We start from the raw sequence: 20,198 nt of genomic DNA on the forward strand, positions 1-20,198 counted from the left end.
CACAGGCCCTGCACACCTTGTGGGAGGCCATCTCGCTGACAGAGCGGTAGGTCTGCATGGTCTCCAGCTGCTCCAGACACCAGTCCAGCTCCTCCAGTGTCTCCCGGGCCAACTGCTGACACGTCTCCTCTGGAGAAGGGCCAGCCGGAACGGTGACTGAGAGGGTCCACACACAGACCCCCAGAGGGGATGGGGGCCCGCCAGGTGAGGAGGGTGCTGGGAAAGGGGGTGAGACAGCTTTCCCAGGTGAGGGACCCCCCACTGGGGCAGCAAGAGGGGCCTTTCCCATCCCCCTGGGCTTAGTTACCTGATAGCGTGGCCTTGCAGACAGGGGTCGGGCCGCCCAGTGGGGACCTCCTGCAAAGAAATGGGGCTCCAACATCAGCCTGGCCCTCCCCCCATCTCTGCTTCCCCCTCCCCAGGAAGAATGCTGGTTTTCCTTTTTCTGAGCCCTCCCTGTGGCCCAGGCATGCTGCCATGTACTCTGCCCACAGTCCCTCACAGAGCCCCACAAGAACCCATTCTACAGATGAGGAAACTGAGGCTCAAGGAGGTGAACCAGCTTCCTCACGACTACGCGGCTGGTAGGGTCAGGTCCTGTGTCTCCAAAGTCCCTGCTTCCCTGAGCATCCCTACCCCTAGCTCCTTGAACCCAGGGATGGCTCTGCCCCCCACTCCCAGAGGGACCAGCGGCTCTCAGCCACACCCCTGCCCCCAAATAATAACTACTTCTATTTAGTGAACACTTACTATGTGCTGGGCAATGTTCTGGCACTTTCTCTATATCACCTTCTGAACTCCTCACAGCTATCTAAGGGAGACACTATTAAATTCCCATATTGCAGAGGGGAACAGAGGCACCACAAGATGCTATTTGCCCAGCAAGTTGGCATCAGGGCCAGGAGCGGCCCAGAGGCTGGGATGGCTGGCCACCCAAGACCTCTGTCCAGATCCCTCGTATAAAAGTTTCCGCGCCATTGAATCACAATGGTTTACTGGCTCAGAGGGAGCTGTCGCCTGAACAGAGGCTCAGAGAGGTCAAGTGCCTGCCTGAGGTCACACAGCAGCCCCGAGAGTTGAACCCAGGTGAATGTGCTGAGCCTCATGACCACGGGCGTTGTGGCCCAGCCTCCACTTACTTGTTGCTGGGAATGGGCACATTGGTCAGGAGGGAGAAGTTGCTGCGAACACTCCGGAGACTGGCCAGCACCTAGGTCGGGGAGCCACAGTGAGGAGAAGGGTCCACCCAGAGGGGCAGCTGGGGCTGGTCCCCTGTCCCCAAGTGGGGGGGGGGAGGATTAGAGCCTCTTCCCTCCTTAGGGGAGGGGTCTTACCTGGGCAAACGGTGTCACAATGAGGTCCTCTGCATGCCTGCAAGGACAGGGGCAGGTCAGGGGTCCCCACAGTGGGACCCCCAAAGGCTGGGGTGCCAAAGAAGCAAGTCTCTGGGGGGGGGTCATTCTGTGGGGGAGCTGGGCCCAGGGAGGCTGGTGGACAGGAAGGGGGCTCTGTGGAGTCAGGGAGAGGGCGCTTACACCTCACAAGCGTGGCCACGCTGCAAAGGCTGGTCCTGAAGGAAATGGTGGTCAGGGAGAAGGGCTCCGGTGGGTGGGTGGGGCAGGGGGTGGACACAGAGACAAAAGGAAGGCGGTGAACACACCACAGGGGCTGGGCTTGGGGAGAGCAGTGGGTGGGGAGGGGCGGAGGGCTGGAAGGGGCTGCAGGCATGGGAGACGGCTGCTTCAAGGGTAGGGGCCGGGCTGGGGGACTTGGTGAGAGGGAAGGGGGTTGACAAGATCCGGGGGGGGCTCACACCTCCATAGGTGGTCATGGTAGGGGGAGCTGGCTTAGGGAAGCCTGGAGTCGGGGAGGAAGCGCAGGTCAGCCAAGCTGGACGCTCTGGGAGGAAGCGGTGGCCAGGAGGGGCTCAAGTGGGGTTCCCTTCTTGCTGGAGAGACAGGATGAGGTACAGCCAGGTCCCCAAAACCAAGGGATAAAAGTGGGCTTGGGCAGGTTGGGTGGGCGGGGACTCTATGGACACGGGTGGGGGCTGGGCCTGAGGGAGGGGCTCAGTGTGGCTGGGTGGGGGGCAGAGATGGGGGGGATGCACATACCTCCCTGGGTGGACATGCTATAAAGGGACTGAGCCCTTGACAGGGGATAAGGGTGCTGTTTACTTTTCACTGGGAGGATGGATGTGCGGGGGGTGGGGAGGGGGGGCCTCTTGGGCAGCACCCCCGCCACCCTTGCTGGGAAGGGCAGCTTGTGCTGGGGTCAGGCCTGGAAGAGCTAGCGGGCAGGGATCAGGGGTGCTCACGCCTCGCTGGTGACCGACGAGTTCCGGGACATGGTCTTGGGGGACATGTCGTAGTCGCTGTCTGAGCGGTAGAGGAAGGACTCTCGGCGCTGGCTGGTGGCCGCCCCAGCGTGCAGCACGAGGCCCGGGCTCGCCTGCGAGTCCAGGGGGCTGCGGCCTGGTGATGGTGTTGGCCCATTCTCTGCCTCCAGGCTGCAAGGGACAGGCGGGGAAGAGGGGTCAGGGGGCTGAGATGGCATTGGAGGGGGTGTCAAGAGGAATAAGGGGACCAAGGAAATTCCTGTCAGAGAGATAGACACCCCAAAAGAGATGGGAGACAGGAATCAGTTACAATTACAGAGATCAGTGACTGAGCACATTTGTGAGCCAGGCCCTGTTGTAGGAACTGGAGACACAGCCGTGACCAAGACAGACCATGACCTGCCCCTCGCAGAGATGACATGGGGAGGGCTAGTCTATAGACAGGTTAACCGAGCAGCAACGCACACCCCAAAAGTTGTGGGGTCCTCCTTGGCTCTGTTTTTTCCTTTGCACCTCAAATCAACCAAATCTATTCAGAATCTGTCTGCTTCACACCCCTTCCTCGGCCAGCACCCCCTCATCACTTGCCTGGAACAATACATTTGCCTCTGCCCGGGTCCCCAGCTCCTGTCTTTGCTCCTCGGTCTGCTCCCCCACAGCGGCCAGAGGGAGTCTGTGACATCTGAGTCAGATCACATCCCTCCTCTGCTCAGAACTTTCCATGGCTCCCAGCTCACTCAGAGCAAAAGCCAAAGTCCTCATTGGCCCACAAGGCCCTGCCCCATGACTCCCACTCTACCACTCATGCACTCTGCTCCAGCCATAATGGCCACTTTGCTGTTTCCTAAACATTCCAGATGCATTCCTGCCTCAGGGCCTTTGCACAGGCAAGTTCCCTTGCCCAGATCTCCATTGGATCCTCCTTCACTTCCTTCAGGCCTCCTCTCAAATGTCGCCTCCTCAGGAAGGCCTCCCTGACCAACCCATCTAAAACGTCAGCCCCTGCCTTTATATTTCATATTTCCCTTCCTTAAAATAAATACTACTTATCTGACACATTTTACTTCTTCTCTGTTTGCCTTCCCTTCTAGAACTAAGCTCTGCAGAGCAAGGACTTTTGTCTGCTTTGTTCACTGCCATATCCGCTGGGCCAAGAACATGGCCTGGCATGTAGTGGATGCCCAATAAATGTTTACTGTATGAATCAATGTATAAATGAATGAATGAATACATGGACTGGATAGTGCCATGCGGAGAGTAAAACTAGGTACGTGACTGGAGAGGTGATTTTAGCTGCTGGGGTTGAGGCAGGCCTCTCTGAGGAAGTGATATCAGAGCAGGGCCTGAAAGATGAGAAGGAGCATGCCACAGGTCAGGAGGTGGGAGAAAGCACTCCAGGGTGAGAAAACAGCAAGTGCAAAAGCCCTGTGGCAGGATTTGTTTTTTGTTTTTTCTTTTTTTAAAGATTTTTGTTATTTATTTATTTTTGGCTGCATTAGGTCTTCATTGCTGCGCACGGACTTTCTTTAGTTGTGGTGAGCAGGCGCTACTCTTCGTTGTGGTGTCCAGGCTTCTCATTGCAGTGGCTTCTCTTGTTGTGGAGCACAGGCTATAGGTGCGCGGGCTTCAGTAGTTGTGGTGCAAGGGCTCAGTAGTTGTGGCTCACAGGCTTAGTTGCTCTGTGGCATGTGGGATCTTCCCAGACCAGGGCTCAAACCCGTGTCCCCTGAACTGGCAGGCGGATTCTTAACCACTGCGCCACCAGGGAAGCTCAGGATTTAGTTTTTGTTGGAGGACCAGCAAGGAAACTGATGTGGCTTGAGCAGAGATACAGACAGATGACCTAGACACAGCTACATAGAAATAGAACACAGCCTGGAGGATGCAGCAGGACGCCAGCCTGCTGGCACTGGCAAGACAGACCCTCAGGATGAGGCAGGGAGAAGCTGGCTGAGCCACTTCCCAGCTGTGTGACTTGAGGGAAAGACCGAATTTCAGTTTCCTTATCTACAAAATGGGGACAACCACTGCCTGCCTCGGGTCATCCAGGCGACCAGCAGTAACACGGGTAAAATGCTCAGAATGGTGCCTAACACAGAGCTCAAACACCATTGGCAATTTTAAGTCTGTCAGCCCCACACACGCCACTTGGGGAGTGAAGTCAGCAAAGCAACAGATATGGAGATTTGAGGATGTGAGTGGGGAGCTGTGTGCCTGTGACATGCTGTGTGACCTCGAGAAGGTCACTGCCCTCTCTGGTCTGTTACTCAAAGTGAGGGGGTTAGACTGGTCAGCAGACTTCAGGCTGTGCTCTGGTGGGTACAAGGGGGTAGGGGGAGGAAACAGAATCCTTCCCCACTTTCTGATCTTACTACTGAATGTCTGCCTAAGATTTTATTGGAATGTTCCCTCTGTTAAGAAATAAGTGTGAAATCTCCTAGGCCAGGACAGTGATACCAATTTCCATATATCAAGCCTTTTTTCTGAGTTAGTCCCGGGGTGGGGGAACAGGAAGGGACTTCATTGCCTCCATTTTACAGATAAAGAAACTGAGGTCCAGAGAGGAGAATGATTGGCTCTGGGTCACACAGCAAGGTCATGGTGGGGTCAGAATTCGAACCCAAGTCTTGTGGTTCCTCAGACCAAAATGTTAACTGCTGCCCTGTGCTGACTTGACCCCCATCAGAGCACATTCCTCCCATTAAAGCAAATGTTTCCAGGGGCCAGGTGGCCAATATAAAAAGCACAATGGGGCTGGGGGCTCTGAGCAGCCAGATATTCCAATTTTAGGAAAGAAACCAGAAATTTTAAACAGTTAAAAATTCAAACTTCTTTTAAGAACAAACTTTATAAAATGTTTTAAAAACACTGAAAACTTCTCTGCAAAAGACACTGTCAAGAGAATAAAAAGACAAGCTACAGACTGGGAGAAAATATCCGACAAAGGACTTATATCCAGAGTACATAATGAACTCTGGAAACTCAATAGTAAGAAGACAAATAACTCAATGAAAAAATGGGCAAAAGTACAGAAAGTTCACCAAGGAAGATATACAGATGGCAAATCATTACAGGAAGCATCACTCCTCCTTAAGGAAATGTAAATTAAAACCACGAACTATCACTTCACACCTACTAGGGTGCTAAACAAACAAACAAAAACCGACAATGATACCAAGTGATGACCAGGATTCAGAGCAACTGGAACTCCCATTCATTGAGGACTGGAATGCCAAGTGGTACAGCCACTCTGGAAGACAACTGGTCAGTTTCTTATGAAATTAAACATACTCTTATTATACGATCCAATGAATCCACTCCTATATATTTAGCCAAGATAAATGAAAACATGTCCACTCCAAAACCTGCTGACTAATGTTTACAGCAGTGCTGTTCAAAATCACCAAAAACTAGAAACAGCCAAACCAAATGTGTGTCAGCTGGTGAATGGATAAATTGTAGCAGGTCCCTGCCACGGAGTACAATTCAGCAATTTAAAAAACACAAAAATGAACTACAGATCTTTGACTTATGACGGGGTTACGTCCTGATAAACCCATCGTAAACTGAAAATAGCCATAGCCGAAAACGCACTTCATACACCTACACTACCTACATCATAGTGTTAGCCTAGCCTACCCGAAATGTGCTCAGAACACTTCCATCAGCCTAGAGTTGGGCAAAGATCACCTAACACAAAGTCTGCTTTATAATAAAGTGCTGAATATCTCATGGAATGTATGGAATACTGTACTGAAACTGACAGGCAGAGTGGTTGCACGGGTCTAGAACGGTCGTAAGTGTATCCGTTGTTTCCCCTCGTGATTGCGTGGCTGACTGCGAGCTGTCACTGTCCAGCATCGCAAGAAAGAATCAGACCACATGTTACTAACCCGGGAAAATATCAGCATTTGAACTATGGTTTCTGCCGAACGCGTATCGCTTTCACATCATTATGAATTCGAACAATCTTTACGTGGAATTATCATAAGTAGCGGACCATGAGTACTGAGAAAGAATAAACATATCTGTTTGGTCTCAGCCTTGGTTTCCTGGCACACAGTTCCTAAACCCCTGGGAATCTTCCCAGTAAAAAGTATCTTTTTGTATGCTAATGAGATGACTGACTGCTGGGGACTCCTGGACAGCCTCAGGAGGGGGGCTGGTTGCCAGGGGAGCCGACCAGGTGATGAGAGAGGCTGGACCATTCAGGGACCAGGACTGGAGGTTGAGTTAATCACCAATGCAGTGGCCAGTGGTTTAGTCAATTGCGGCTACATAATGAAACCTCCATCAAAGTCCTTGAGTGACAGGCTCTGGACAGCTTCTGGGTTACAGAACAAATCGAGGTGCTGGGAAAGTGGCCCATTTGGGGAAGCTCCGCGTCCCTCCCCTCATATCTTTTTGTATATATAGGTTCTAACTAGCTGTTCCTGAGTTGTCTCTTAAAATAAACCAGGAGGGGAATTCCCTGGTGGTCCAGTGGTTAAGGCTCCACACTTTCAAGGCCGAGGGCATGTGTTCAATCCCTGATCAGGGAACTAAGATCCCTAAAGCCACGCGGTGCAGCCAAAATATAAATAAATAAATAAATAAATAAATAAATAAATAAATAAATAAAATAAAATAGGGACTTCTCTGGTGGTGCAGTGGATAAGACTCCAGGCTCCCAATGCATGCGGCCTGGGTTCGATCCTTGGTCAGGGAACTAGATCCCACATGCATGCCTCAACAAAGAGTTCACGTGCTGCAACTAAGGAGCCGGCGAGAAGCAACTAAGGAGCCTGCCGGCCACAATTAAAACCTGGCTCGATCAAATAAATAATAAAATAAATAAAGTAAAAATAAATACATAAGCCAGGAAGGGAATAAAACAAACAAACAAACAAACAAGCAATCTAGTAAGTAAACTTGGCTTCCTGAGTTCTGTGAACCATCCTAGCAAATTATCAAACCAGAGGAGGGGGTCGTGGGTACCTCTGATTCGTAGCTGGTTGCCAAAAAGCACAGGTGACAACCTGGACTTGAGACTGACATCTTAAGTGAGGGAGGTCTTGTGGGACTGAGCCCTTAACCTGTGGGATCTGCACTAACTTCAGCTAGTGTCAGAATCAAATTAAACTGTAGTTCACCCAGTTGGTGTCTGTAGAGAATTGGAGAATTGGTTGGTGTCGGGGAAAAACACACATTTGGTGTCAGAAGTTTTCTGCAAAAGTAGAAAGAAACAGTTTCCTTTTTATCTACTCATACACAAAATAATTTGGATTAATCTCAAGTGAATTTTGCTAAGAGAAAGAAGCCAGTGGTGGGGATTACATGTCAAAACTCACAGAACTGACTAATAACCGAATTTAGCAAAGTTTCAGGATATGAAATCAACACACAAGAATCAGTTGCCCTTCTATGCACTAACAATGAACAAACCAAAAAGGATATTACGAAAACAATTCCACTTACCACAGCATCAAAATGATTATGATACTTAGGAATAAACTCAACCAAGGAAGCAAAAGCGTTGTACACTGAAAACTATAAAATGTTGCTGAAAGAAATTAAAAACATAAATAAATGGAAAGACATACCATATTCATGGACTGGAAGACTTAATAATGTCAAGACGTCCTTACTACCCAAAGTGACCTACCGATTCAATGCATTCTCTATCAAAATCCCAATAATGTTCTTTGCAGGGAAAAAAAAAATCTATCCTAGAATTCACATGGAATCTCAAGGAACCTGAAGAGCCAAAACAATCTTGAAAAAAAACAAAGTTGGGGGACTCACACTTTCTGATTTCAAAACTTATTACAAAGTTACAGTAATCAAAACAGTGTGGTACTGTATGAAGACAGAAGTATAGACCAATGGAATAGAGAGTCCAGAAATAAACCCTCACGTATATGTAGTTGAATGATTTTCAACAAGGGAGCCAAGACCCTTCAATGGAGAAAGGACAGTTTTCTAACAAATGGTGCTGGGAAAACTGGTTGTCCACTTACAAAAGAATGAAGTTGGATCCTTACCTTACACCATATACCAAAATTAACCCCAAATATCAATATATCAAAGATCTAAACATAAGGGCTAAAACTATAAAACTCTTAGAACCTTCATGGCATTGAATTTGGCAGTGATTTCTTGAATATGACACCAAAAGCACAAACAACAAAAGAAAAAATGAATTGGACTTCACCAAAGTTAGAAACTTTTGTGCAGGGAATCCCTGATGGTCCAGGAATATCCATGCTTCCGGTGCAGGGGGCCTGGGTTCGATCCCTGGTCAGGGAACTAGATCCTGAATGCCACAACTAAGACCCGACACAGCCAACTAACTAAATAAATAAATATTTAAAAACAAAAACATAAACAAACAAACAAAAAACCCTTTGCACATCAAAAGACACTATTCAGGGAGTGAAAAGGCAATCCACAGAATGAGAGAACATTTTTTTTTAATAGTCCTTTTTTTTTCTGAAGCGATGCATGGCATGTGGGATCCCATGCCCCTACAGTGGAAGTGTGGAGTCCTAACCACTGGACCGCCAAGGAGGGAATTCCTGGGAGAACTTTTTTGCAAATCACATATCTGATAAGGGATTAATATCTAGGCTATAACAACAACAACAAAACAAACAACCCAATTAAAAAGTGGGAGGGAATGCCCTGGTGATCCAGTGGTTAGGACTCCGAACTCTTACTGCCCAGAGCCAGGGTTCAATCCCTGATTGGGGAACTAATCCCACAAGCTGGATGGCATGGCTTCCCCCCCAAAAAAGTGGAAAAGCACTTAAATAAACATTTCTTCAAAGAAGATATACAAATGGACAATAAACACGAGAAGATGCTCAACACCATTGGTCATTAGGGAAATGCAAATCAAACCCCCAATGAGACACCACTTCACACCCATCAGGATGGCTATTATTTAAAAAAAAAAAAAGGAAAATAACAAGTGTTGGTGAGCATATGGAGAAATTGGAATACTTGTGCACTGCTGGTGGGAATATAAAATGGTGAAGCCACTGTGGAAAAGGGTTTGGCAGCTCCTCAAAAACTTAAGTACGGAATTACCATGTGATCCAGCAATCCTACTCCTAGGTATATACATCCCAAAGAATTGAAAGTCGGAACTCAAACAGATACCTATACACCAGTGTTCATAGCAGTATGGATTACAATAGCCAAAAGGTAGAAAGGACTCAAATACCCATCAATGGGTGAATGAACAAAGATAATGTGGTGTATATATACAATGGACTATTACTCAATATTAAAAAGGAAGGAAATTCTGACACATGCTACAACATGAATGAAACTTGAAAACATTATGCTAAATGAAATATGCCAGACACAAAAGGACAAATATTGTACAATTCCACTTCCATGAGGTTCCTCCAGCAGTCAGATTCATAGAGACAGAAAGGAGAATGGCATGTGCCAGGGGCTGGGGGAGGGGGAGGGGGAGGTAGTGTTTAATGGGGACAGGGTTTCAGTTTAGCAAGATGAAAAAATCCTGGAGATGGATGCCGGTGATGGTTGCACAGCATTGTGGGCGTACTTAATAACACTGAGTTGTGCACTCAAGTTAAAATAGTACATTGTATTATGTATATTTTACCACAATTAAAAAAAAAAACCCTCATGCAATGTATACTAAGAAGGGTGAATTTTGCGAATTCCCTGGCAGTCCAGTGGTTAGGACTCCGAGCTTTCACTGCCAGGGCCCTGGTTCAATCCCTGGTCGCAGAACTAAGATCCTGCCAGGCAGTGCAGCACAGCCGGAAAAAAAAAAAAAGATGAATTTTACCATCTGTTAATTTTTTTAAGTGAATTAAAAAAAAAAACACTCAGGAGTAAAAATACTCTTAGATCATGAGCTTGGGCCTTTGATGATAAAGCCCATTTATTGAGCACCTGTTGTGTACTGGGTGCCAGGTTAGATTCTTTTAGGTTTTTAGTAATAATAACAAGATACTTATTCAGTATTTGTGGCATCGAGGTGCTTTGTACACATGTACCCAATCAGGTCTCCCAACTCCATGAGTTGGGTTCTGTTAACACTCTGGGTCAATAAGGAGGCTGAGGTGCAGAGAGGCAGCGAGGGGTTGGTGGCCTTGCTGCCTGCGAACCACGTCCTGTGTCCCAAGGCCCAGCCTAGATGTTTTGGCTCTGCTGAGTGCCCCTGGGGAGGGGAGAGGAACATACCTCCATACTGAGGACCTTAGCCCCACCCCAGGAACTGAAGCCACAGTTCAGGGAAGGTGAGACCCAAGCCCAGAGGACGCCCATCTAGCCTTGCGGGCAGATCCTGCAGCCCCAGGGAACTCAGCTCACGTAAGCAGGAGCCCAGAGGCCGGGATGGGAAGAAGAGGCTCCTTGGGGCCCTGCTGTTTGTGCTTCCCGGAGCGAATGTCCCCTGGGCAGTGGAAGGGCAGAGGAGAGAGGATCGGGCCTGTTGAACTGCAGCCTGTGTGAGTGTGTGTGCGCGCGCACGTGCCTATGTTTGTGTGTATGGGGGGGTAGTCTCAGCTACCCCTCAGAATCGAACCCCAGAGCTGTGGGGACTCAGCCCTCCCTGACCTGCTACTGCTTACGGTGGCCAAAGTCAGGCTGGAGCCTGCTCCAGCAACGTCATTGGGACGCAAAGCCACAAACCAGAGTCAAGGGCAGCCGACAGGCCCTGACATCACAGCCACACACCCAGACACTTAATCAGAAAGGAAATGACTTGCCCAAGATTTCCCTTTGGACAGGCTGACCACTTAACGGCATTCTCGGCTGAAGTTGCTATCTGCCTCCACTCCTCTGGGGCCCCTAGGCCTGCCCACCTGGGCTCCCAGAGCATTAAATTGGACCTCTGGAGGACTGTGCAGCCCAGGGGCAGATCCAGGCTTCAGAGAGTTCTGCTGCAGGGGCCGATGAGAAACAAACAAGGGGGTGGGGGTGGGGGGCAGGAAAGAAGACACGTCCCAGTTGGTAAAGATCACAACAAAGAAAACAGCCAACTGCTACTGAATGTTACACGCTACGTGCTCTGCTAAGCTTGGGCATGTACTAAGGCCCCATTTCCCAGACAAAGAAACTGAGGCACAAACAGGATGAGTAGCTTGGCTAGTGGTAAAGCAAGAGTTGAACCTGGGCAGCCGGGCTTTTACAAGGCTGCCCAGTAAATCACTGGGTGTCTGTCTCCCCCGCGGCAGGCCTGGCATCTCCCCGGGCTCCCTGCCCCACTCCACCTGACTCCCTCGTAGAGGTGCCAGGCAGCCTTCATGCAAAGGCCTGCCATTTGCTTTGTGAAGGTCACACGGAGGTTGGGGGCGGGTGCTGGTGTGTGTCTGCCAGGCGGGTGCGTGGTGCCAGGTGACACGGCAGTTTGTGGGGCTCGTTCGCAAGGAGGGTCTGTGTATGTGTGAGTCAGAGAGTGTGTGCGCTCAGGAGCCCCTGTGTGCATATAACTGTGTGGATGTGCACATCTGGGTGTGTAAGCAGGGTCTGCGTGTTCATGGTGCCTGTGTGTGTCTGTGTGTCTGTGGTCTGTGTGACCTTGGAAGAGGGTACTTGTGTGCCCTACACGTGCTGTGACTGACCCAGACTCCTTAGTGGGTATGAGGTACGAATGCGCCTATGTGTGGCCGTGTGCAGGTGGGAATTGGGCCTGGGTGTGTATTGCAGTGAGAGTGTGTTCCTGTGGTCAGTGCAGTGGCTGTGTGAGACCATGGTTTCTGTGGTGTGTTTGTCACCATGGCCATGGGTCACCTGTGGGGGCGTCTTTTTGGCCCCACCCATCAGAAGACCCATGCCTAGCACAGTACACGCCAGTTACCCTGTGTGTGGGTGTGTCTGTGTTTGTGTCCTATCTGGAGGCACATGTAGAGTGTGTGTATCCATGTGGGAGAGCATGTGCGTGTCTGGGTGTTTGTTTTGGTGCAAGAACAAGGCTGGAGTGCTCTGAGAATTCTGAGAACCTAAGACCATTTCTCTGCCCCAGCACCATCCAGCTGACTCTAAATACCCACCAGGAGTTCTAGCAGGAACCTCCTCCCCACCCCCACCCCAGCTTGGTTTCAGCCTGGCAGCCCCAGCAAGGAAGAAGGGAGGGTAAGGCTGGAGGAACTGAGCAGAGCAGGGCTGGAGGGACCTGGCTTGAGGCCAGTGGCCCAGGAGTGGAGCCCAGGTGACGCAGGACACCCGTATTTGCTGCCAGGGTGAATGCCAGAAGCCCAGGTTTGAGGCACAAAGAGGGTAAAGGGATCCCATCTAAGGTAGGCAGGAAGGGGGCAGGACCCAGCACCCATTCTGGGGGGCACCACCTGCGAGAAGCCTTCAGCAGCACCCAGTTTAGGGCCAGGGAAGGGGGTGGGGCTCCAGGCAGACCCTGGAAACCACTTTGGAGACTCCCAAGGCAGACTACCCTCCCCCCCACCCAATACACACACAAGCAGCCAGAGCCCTCCGGTGGCAAAGGAGGGGACTGGCCGCAGGCCACCCACCTGACAGATCTGCCTGGAGGGTACCAACAGGTGTCCTCGTCGCTGAAGGAGAAGTGGACCAGGGACTCAGGGCCCGCGGGGGGCAGTGCCAGGGCAGGGGGCCGGGGCCGGGCGCGGGGTGCTGTACTGGAGCGCATGAGTGCCCAGCGCCGTCGGGGCGCGCATGGGGACGGCTGCAGGGTGGTGCGGCGCGCGCTGCTCGCCAGGCCAGAGGTGTCTGTGGCTGCCGCCGCCGGCGCCGCCTCCACACCCGCCCTCCCGGTGACCCCCCCAGGGACTGCCCCGGGCGTTCGGGCGTCCGCAGCGCCTGGGCGGGCTCCGCGCCTGCCTCCTCCTGCGAGGGCCCTGCGGAACTGTGCGCATACTTCCCGCCTGCCTCCCTTCCCCCGGGCCTCGGAGGGTGCCCCGGGCTCCGGTTTCCCGGGCTCCGAGCCCGCCTCTGGCCCCGCCTTCTCCGCCCCTTCCCTGACTTCGAGCCGGGCCTGCCGGAGGTCTCCGAATGCCGTCTGTCCCGGGAGGGAACGACTTGCCCGCGGGCGCAGTGCGGGGTCCGGTGACAGAAACCCGGGGCAGGGACGATGGAAGCGGGGGAGGTGGAGTTGGGGACTTGGCGGGGTTGGGGCGGCGGAACAGAAACAGGAGAGGCAGAGGTGCAGACAGACACACAGAGGGAAACCAGAGACAGGCACTGATTTCCCCCCACACACCCTTCCCGACCCCAAGCAAGGCTCTTAGGGGCCTCGACCCTTCCTTCTTATCTCTTCCCGCCCCGATCTCTTCCCCAAATCCGGACGCGCCCGCGTCGTGTCCCTGCAGTGCCCTCTCTCAGCCTGTGTCCCCGGACTCAGGTTCTAAACAAGTGCATGCGGAGAGTGAGGAGGAGAAGGGCAACCAGAGGACCTCTCCGGGCTCCGCAGAAGCCCCCGGAGCCAGCCCGTGCCCACCTCCGGGCCGCCAATCTCCGTTTCCAAGATAAACGGACGCTGGAAAGCCAGACCGGATGTGGCCTCCAGGCTCCTCACCCCCAGGCTTCCCGCCCCCGCGGCCCACCCCGGGTCTGGCCAAGAAGGGAACTTCCATTTGCCCTCCTTGGCCCGTGCACACGGTAATATTCCAGCGCCTCCTGGCGAGGGAACCCCCAGAGGACAGCGCTGGCCCCATCTCACAGACCGTTAGACTAAGGATAAAACAACTGAACACACGTGCCTAGATCACCCTGCGTGGCAGGTCGGCTTCACTCCCCCAAAGCCTGACCGCAGCTTCAGGTCTGCACAGGAAGTGGGAGGGACGTAGCGTTTATTGAGCGCCTACTGCATGCCTTATCTGATGTCTCCACGGCAACCCTGACGGGCAGAGATGATTTTTATCGCTGCCCGTGACGGAAGAGGAAAAGTGAGGCTGAGAGAGCCAGCTACCAACCCCAGACCCCGGCGAGCGTCTGATGGCCGGAGGGGGGGAGGGCGGGGGGTCCTCGAACCCACAGCCAACAGCGCGCGCTTACCTGGCCCACGCCTGGCGGCCGACATCCTGAGAGCCGCGGAGAAGCCGAAGGCGCCTGCGGAAAGTTGGGGACGGGCTGGCAAAGAAGACGGGCGACGAAGGCGGCGAACGTGGGCGGCGGGGCGCGCGCGGGGCCGGGGGCTCGGGCAGGAACGCCTCGTCCTCGGTGGCTGTCGGCGCCGCCGCCGCCGGGAAGGCCGCCAGCTGCAGTTCGGGGATGCGGCCCAGGCCGCCTGGCCGCGCCATGGCCTCGGGGGGCGCGGGGCGGCCCGGCCTCGGCGGGCGCTGGGGAGCAGCGCCGCCCGCCCCGCGCGGCCCACACAGGCCGGCCGCCCTACCCCCGGGCCCACGGGCCCCACCCCTCCCTGCCTCCTCGGCCCTTCCGGCTACGCGCTGGGGCCGCCCCTGGGGCGGGGCGGGCCAGGGGCCCCCACGCGGCCGCGGCGGGGACACCCCACAGACCCCAGGTCCCTGTGACGCACTCAGATCGCCGGAAGCGTCTCTACAAACGCTTGGGATGCCTCCCCCAATCTCTGGGGTGCTCTCACACACAGCCTCGGATGTTGAGAGGCCTCACAGACCTCAGGGGCATCCTCCGAGTCCCTCAGACTGAGATCCCCACATTCCCAAGGAGGGCCCCCACTATCCCTGAGATGTCCCCACACAACGCAGAGGTATCCCCCCAAATCCCTGCGTTCCCCTACAAAACCCAAAGGTGCTCCAAGTGGCTCCCACAGACCCAGGACACTCATAGCTCTCCAGATGTCCCCTCACTGTTACTGAGACATCCCCACAAACCCCCAAGAATCCCACGATGCACCCACAAATGCCAGAGGCGCTCTGAGAGCCCATGGGAAACCCCTTCAGATCCCAGGACAACCACTAGGGTTCCTCAGATGTCCCCCAAATCCCCTAGAGCACTCCTACCATCCCCAAGTCATGCAGAGACCCTCCAAACACGAGTCCCCCACAGCCACAGAGCATTCCCACACATCCCTGTGAGGGCCCCCCAAATCCTAGGGTCCCTCACAGACCCCAGGAATGCTTCCACAGTCCCTCAAATGTCCCGTCTAGTAGCTCCACAATATCCCTGAGATGCCCCCACAAGTGCAGAGACCCAGACATACCTTCAGGGGTGCTTCAGATTCAAGGGATGTTCCCATAACCATGGGGGTGCCACCAAAATCCTGGGGTGCCCCACAGACTCCAGGGGCACCACCAGATTCCTCCGCAGCTCCTAAGACAGTCCTACAACCCTAGGTTACCCCTAGAATCCAAGACGTACTCACAATCCTTGGGGCTTTCCCAGAATGCCACCCCCTCCCCCCAGCCTCTGAGACATGCCTTATACTCTTAGACACGCCTAGAAGCTCGGAGTGTGCTCCCAGCCCCTAGACACTCCTAAGAATCCCCCAGTCCTGCCACTCTTTAGAATCTCTGAGGCACCTCTTATAATTGGGACCCCCACAGCTATGAGGTAGCTCCAAGAACCTGACCTCCCCTCAGCGCTGACTTCCATGGGGCACGGCAGTGGTAGCTTTGCATGCCCAGCCACTGTGACTCTGTAGGGGGCATATTATCCCCTTTCACAGATGGGGAAACTGAGACTCAAAGAGATGAAGATTCTTGAATAAAGTCAGCTAGCTAGTTATAATTCCAGAGCCTATCCCACCCGTCTGTGGCTCTTTGGGGCTAAGGAAGGGGGAGAAGCTTGTTTAAAATAAGCAAATGGGGCAAATCTCTACTTTAAATCTAAACTACCTCTGTGAATATCTTTCCCTGTCTACCTGTTGGCTCTCATGTCAAGGGGCCCAAAGTTGGATGACCTATAGGCTTGAGTCTGGCCTCCCACACTTCTTATTCATCTGACCTTGGGCCAGTCACTTCATTTCACTGAACCTCAGTTTTCCCACCTGTAAAATGGGTAAAATAACACGATACACCTCATGGATGGACATGTAAAAGGCTCAGAAAAGTGTCTGGACATAGTAAGCGCTCACTGAATGTTCACTGAGATTTTTTTTTTTTAATTTGCTTCAGCTACGAAGCATTGGGATAGCCGGTGCCACTTCAGGGAACTTTGAAGGGCTGATCCTTAGGACAAGCGGTCCTGGCAGCTGCTGGGGCCTTACCCCAGAATTCCCCAACCAGGGCAGCAAGGCTCCTGGCTGGCTGCACCAAAATTTGTTACCAAGTCCAAGCTCCTACTGCTCGCCACACAACAGGTGAATAAATTCAGTGACAAGTTGTTGGGGGCAAGGAATAGGGACTTTATTTGGAAAGCCAGCAGACCAAGCCGATGGTGGACTCATGCCTCAAAGAACCATCTAGCTACGATTATTTTTACTGGACAAAACATTTATGGGGAGCTTATAATGTGCAAGCCATCCGCCAGTCAGAGGATGATAACGGTGACATAGCAGCTAACCTACAGAATGCTTCCTGTGCATTCACTGCTTCTAGCTATTATCGCATTTAATTCTCACAAAATGTCCATGAAGTGACACTATTGTCCCATTTACAGATGGGAAAACTGAGTCTTGGAGAGAAATAACCTGCTCAAGGTCACACAGCCAATGAGTGGCTGAGCCAGGCTCTAGACTAGTGACTAGTGCTTGTCTCCCATTATTTCATGATCACCTCCCCCTGCTGGCCATCAAGTGTCTTTTTAGATGCTCCCTCTCCCCATCCCCAGTTGCCTCCTCCATGAAATGTTTTTCTTGTAGTTGTTATTTATTTATTTACTTTTTTGGCCGCACCATGTGGCATGCAGGATTTTAGTTCCCCAACTAGGGACTGAACCTATGCCCCCTGCAGTGGAAACGCGGAGCCCTAACCGTTGGACCGCTAGGAAATTCCCCTCCATGAAATGTTAATGCCATGGATGTGCTGTATATCTATGTACTGGGTGTATACCTGGGCTTTATACATAAAAGTAAGCTTTTTTTCACACCTCCACCCCAAGAACCAAATTTCATCCCCTTCAAGGTGATGTTGCCTTGTTGGGAATGTAGGGCTTCCGAACCTTGGCACTATTGACATTTAGCATCGGATAATTCTTTGTCCTGGGGGCAGTCTTGTGAGATAGTAGCAGTAGCGGTATCCCTGGCTCCTCCCCACTAGATGCCAGTAGCACCCCTTCAGTCACGACGATTAAAATGTCTCCAGCCATTGCCACATGTTTCCTGGTGGGCAGAATTGCCCCTGGTTGAGAACTCTTGCTATAAACCCACTAAGACCCATGCCCTGGCCACCAGGACCCCTCAAGTCCAGGAACAAACAGAAAGGAAGGGCGTTTGTATTTACCTGCCCTTGGGGTTCCCTGCATTGTTCTGTTGATTCCTCAGATCAGACTTTGGGAATAAGGTTCATACCAGGCCCACTTCAGAGATGGGGAAGCCGAGGCCCAGAAAGGGAAATGACTTGGCCAGAGTCACCCAGCCTGAAGGAGCACAGTTCGATTATGAGTTTTTTTTGGCCGTGCCACGTGGCTTGCGGCATCTTGATTCCCCAATCAGGGATCAAACCCAGGCCCCTGGCAGTGAGAACGCCAAGTCCTAACCACTGGACCACCAGAGAATTCCCTCAGTTATGAGTTGAGTTGTCTGACTCCAGAGACTGGAATTCTGGACAACAGGGCCTTCACGGTTCAATTTCCTTCCAGCCCCCGATCCTTCCTAGGAAGTCAGATATAAACTGAGGTCTAAAGTCAACCCTGACCATGGCCTACAAGGCCCTACATGAGCTGCCCCATCACCTCCCTGCCCCAGTTCCTTCCAGCACCCCTTGCTCACTCTGCCCCAGTCACACTTGCTTCCTTGCTTTTCCTCCAACATGAGACACGTTCCTACTTTAGAAACTTTGCACCTGCTATTCCCTCTGCTGGTCACCCTCATCCCTCAGACACCCATGTAGCATCTTCTCTCATTTCATTTAGGTCTCTGCTCAAGTGTCACCTCCTCAGAGAGGCCTTCCCTGACCTCAAGGTCCCTCTTTTCTTCATGTCCCATGTGTCACCATTTTCGAATGCCTTTCCTTGTTATTTATTCCCCACTCACTAGTCTGAGAACTCCAGGATGCCAGGAACTGGGTCCATTTCATTCTTACCACACCTTGAAGATGCTCAATCAATGTTTTTTGTTTTTATTTTATTTTATTTTATTTTAGCCGCAGTGTGGGTCATGCAGGATCTTAGTTCCCCGAGCAGGGATCGAACCCACGACCCCTGCAGTGTAAGTGCTGAGTCTTAGCCACTGGACTGCGGGGAAGTCCCACTCAATCAATGTTTTTGGAACGAATGGCCCTGTTGCAGATGAAGCAACTGAGGATCAGACAGGTGAAATCCTTTCCCAAGGTCACACAGCAAGTCAAGGGCAAAGGCTGGATTTGGGCTCTTAGGAGTGAAAACAGTGGGCTCAGGTGCCCCCTAAAACTCTGTCCTCATCCTGCCAATCTGCAGTCTCCCCAGGCCCAAAGCCTTAGTTTCCTGTAACCCAGAGGAGCTTGCAGTCCATCTATTACTGGTGAGAGAGGGGGCACCCTGGCATACAGGGCCCCGGTTTGTGGTTTGGGAGACGCCCCCTTTCTCTCTGCTGAAGAAGTGCATTTTGAGGAAGTGCAGTTCTCAAAACACCAGCTCCTGGCTGCCCAGCCTAAATGTCAGCCATCTCAGCCTTACCACAGCCCTGGGGGGGTGGGGAGGTGGGGTGGGGGTGGGCAGATCTTAGCCCAGTTTATTGATCAGGAAACTGAGGCCCAGAGGGGCGTGATGCTGGCCCCAGGTCACACAGCGAGTGAGCGGCCAGGGCTACAATCTGAATCTCACCCACTGGTCTGGAGCAGAGGAGCCCCGGTTTTTAACCTCAGCGCTGCCCTCCCTCGCTGTGTGACCTTGGGCAAATGACTTGTGTCTCGGTTTCCTCGGCAGGAATGGAAAGCCGAAGATGCTGGAGTTACAACGCAGGTTGGTGTTGGGAGGCTCTGGCATGGGCATCAGCTTGGGCAAGCGCGCGCGGAGGCGAGACGGGAACTCCGCGTCCTCAACTTTTCGGCCAAGTTCCTCTCCATCCGCCAGGCGGCCGTCTCCACCACGCTCGGCTGGGGGTGGAGGATGGAGGTAGCGGCCTGGTCCCAACCCCGGGTGGGCAAGGACCTCACCCGCAGCCTGCGGTCGGCCGGCCTGGCGCCCGCTCTCCGGGGCGCTCAATAAACATGAAATAATAATATGGGGCGCCGCGACAGTGGCGGCGGCGGCGACTTTGCTCGGGGACGAGAGTCCCGGAGGCAGGTCTGGACTCCGAGCGCAAACTCTGCTTGTGCCTTTACTTGTCACCCAGCAGAGGGCGCGCGGAGGGAGGGGCGCGAGGAGAGACCTGCTCCGACACACATGGGAGGGACGTGGGAGCGCCAGGGAGTGGGGGAGGCGAAGACCCCAGTGGGGGCCACGGGCCACAGACAGACGCCAGTCCGGCTGCGTCCAATCTCTCCTGGGACAAAGCAGCGCCCCCTCTTCGGTGGGGAGAGTCTGGGAATCCAAAAGAGGTCGGTACATGGCCTTGCCCCCAAATTCAGGCAAGTCTCCCCACCTCACCACCAGAGTCCTTCTCTTCCTCCCGCTCCATCTGCCTCTTGACAGATCGTGGCGGTACGGTGACTCAGCCCCACAGGGCGCCGGGAGCGCAGGCTCTTACATCCCCAGGTCTGGAGGGGGCGGTTGGGCCGCCATCTCAGATGGGGGGGCCAGTGCCCTCTCTTTGGAGGTTCCTGTGACTCAAGTCTGGAGGGCTCTCTGGATCCCCTTTTTGGTGGCTGCATGAACTCCTACGTGAGTAGCACTGGAACCCCCTGTGTGTGCACCCTTTCTGGAGAAC

The 20,198-nt window shown here is 53.0% G+C and overlaps 1 protein-coding gene across 4 annotated transcripts in view; it reads right to left on the reverse strand.

Moving 5' to 3' along the window:
* PDE4A (phosphodiesterase 4A) overlaps positions 1 to 20,198 on the reverse strand; it is a 37,236-nt gene that overhangs the window by 13,969 nt on the left and 3,069 nt on the right. For 2 of the 4 annotated variants that reach the window (XM_057709471.1, XM_057709470.1), the window contains exons 1-6: positions 14,330 to 14,644; positions 2,318 to 2,509; positions 1,335 to 1,371; positions 1,140 to 1,210; positions 308 to 357; positions 17 to 129 (exon numbers count right to left, since the gene is read on the reverse strand). In XM_057709471.1, coding sequence (XP_057565454.1) covers positions 17 to 129; positions 308 to 357; positions 1,140 to 1,210; positions 1,335 to 1,371; positions 2,318 to 2,509; positions 14,330 to 14,574 — 708 coding nt within the window. In that variant the 5' untranslated portion in view covers positions 14,575 to 14,644. Of the gene's footprint in view, positions 1 to 16; positions 130 to 307; positions 358 to 1,139; positions 1,211 to 1,334; positions 1,372 to 1,815; positions 1,825 to 2,317; positions 2,510 to 14,329; positions 14,645 to 20,198 lie in introns of those variants that run through there. The other 2 variants (XM_057709469.1, XM_057709472.1) reach the window with 2 other exon arrangements.

The sequence above is a fragment of the Hippopotamus amphibius genome, chromosome 15 (assembly GCF_030028045.1).
Source record: "Hippopotamus amphibius kiboko isolate mHipAmp2 chromosome 15, mHipAmp2.hap2, whole genome shotgun sequence".
NCBI lineage: Eukaryota > Metazoa > Chordata > Mammalia > Artiodactyla > Hippopotamidae > Hippopotamus > Hippopotamus amphibius.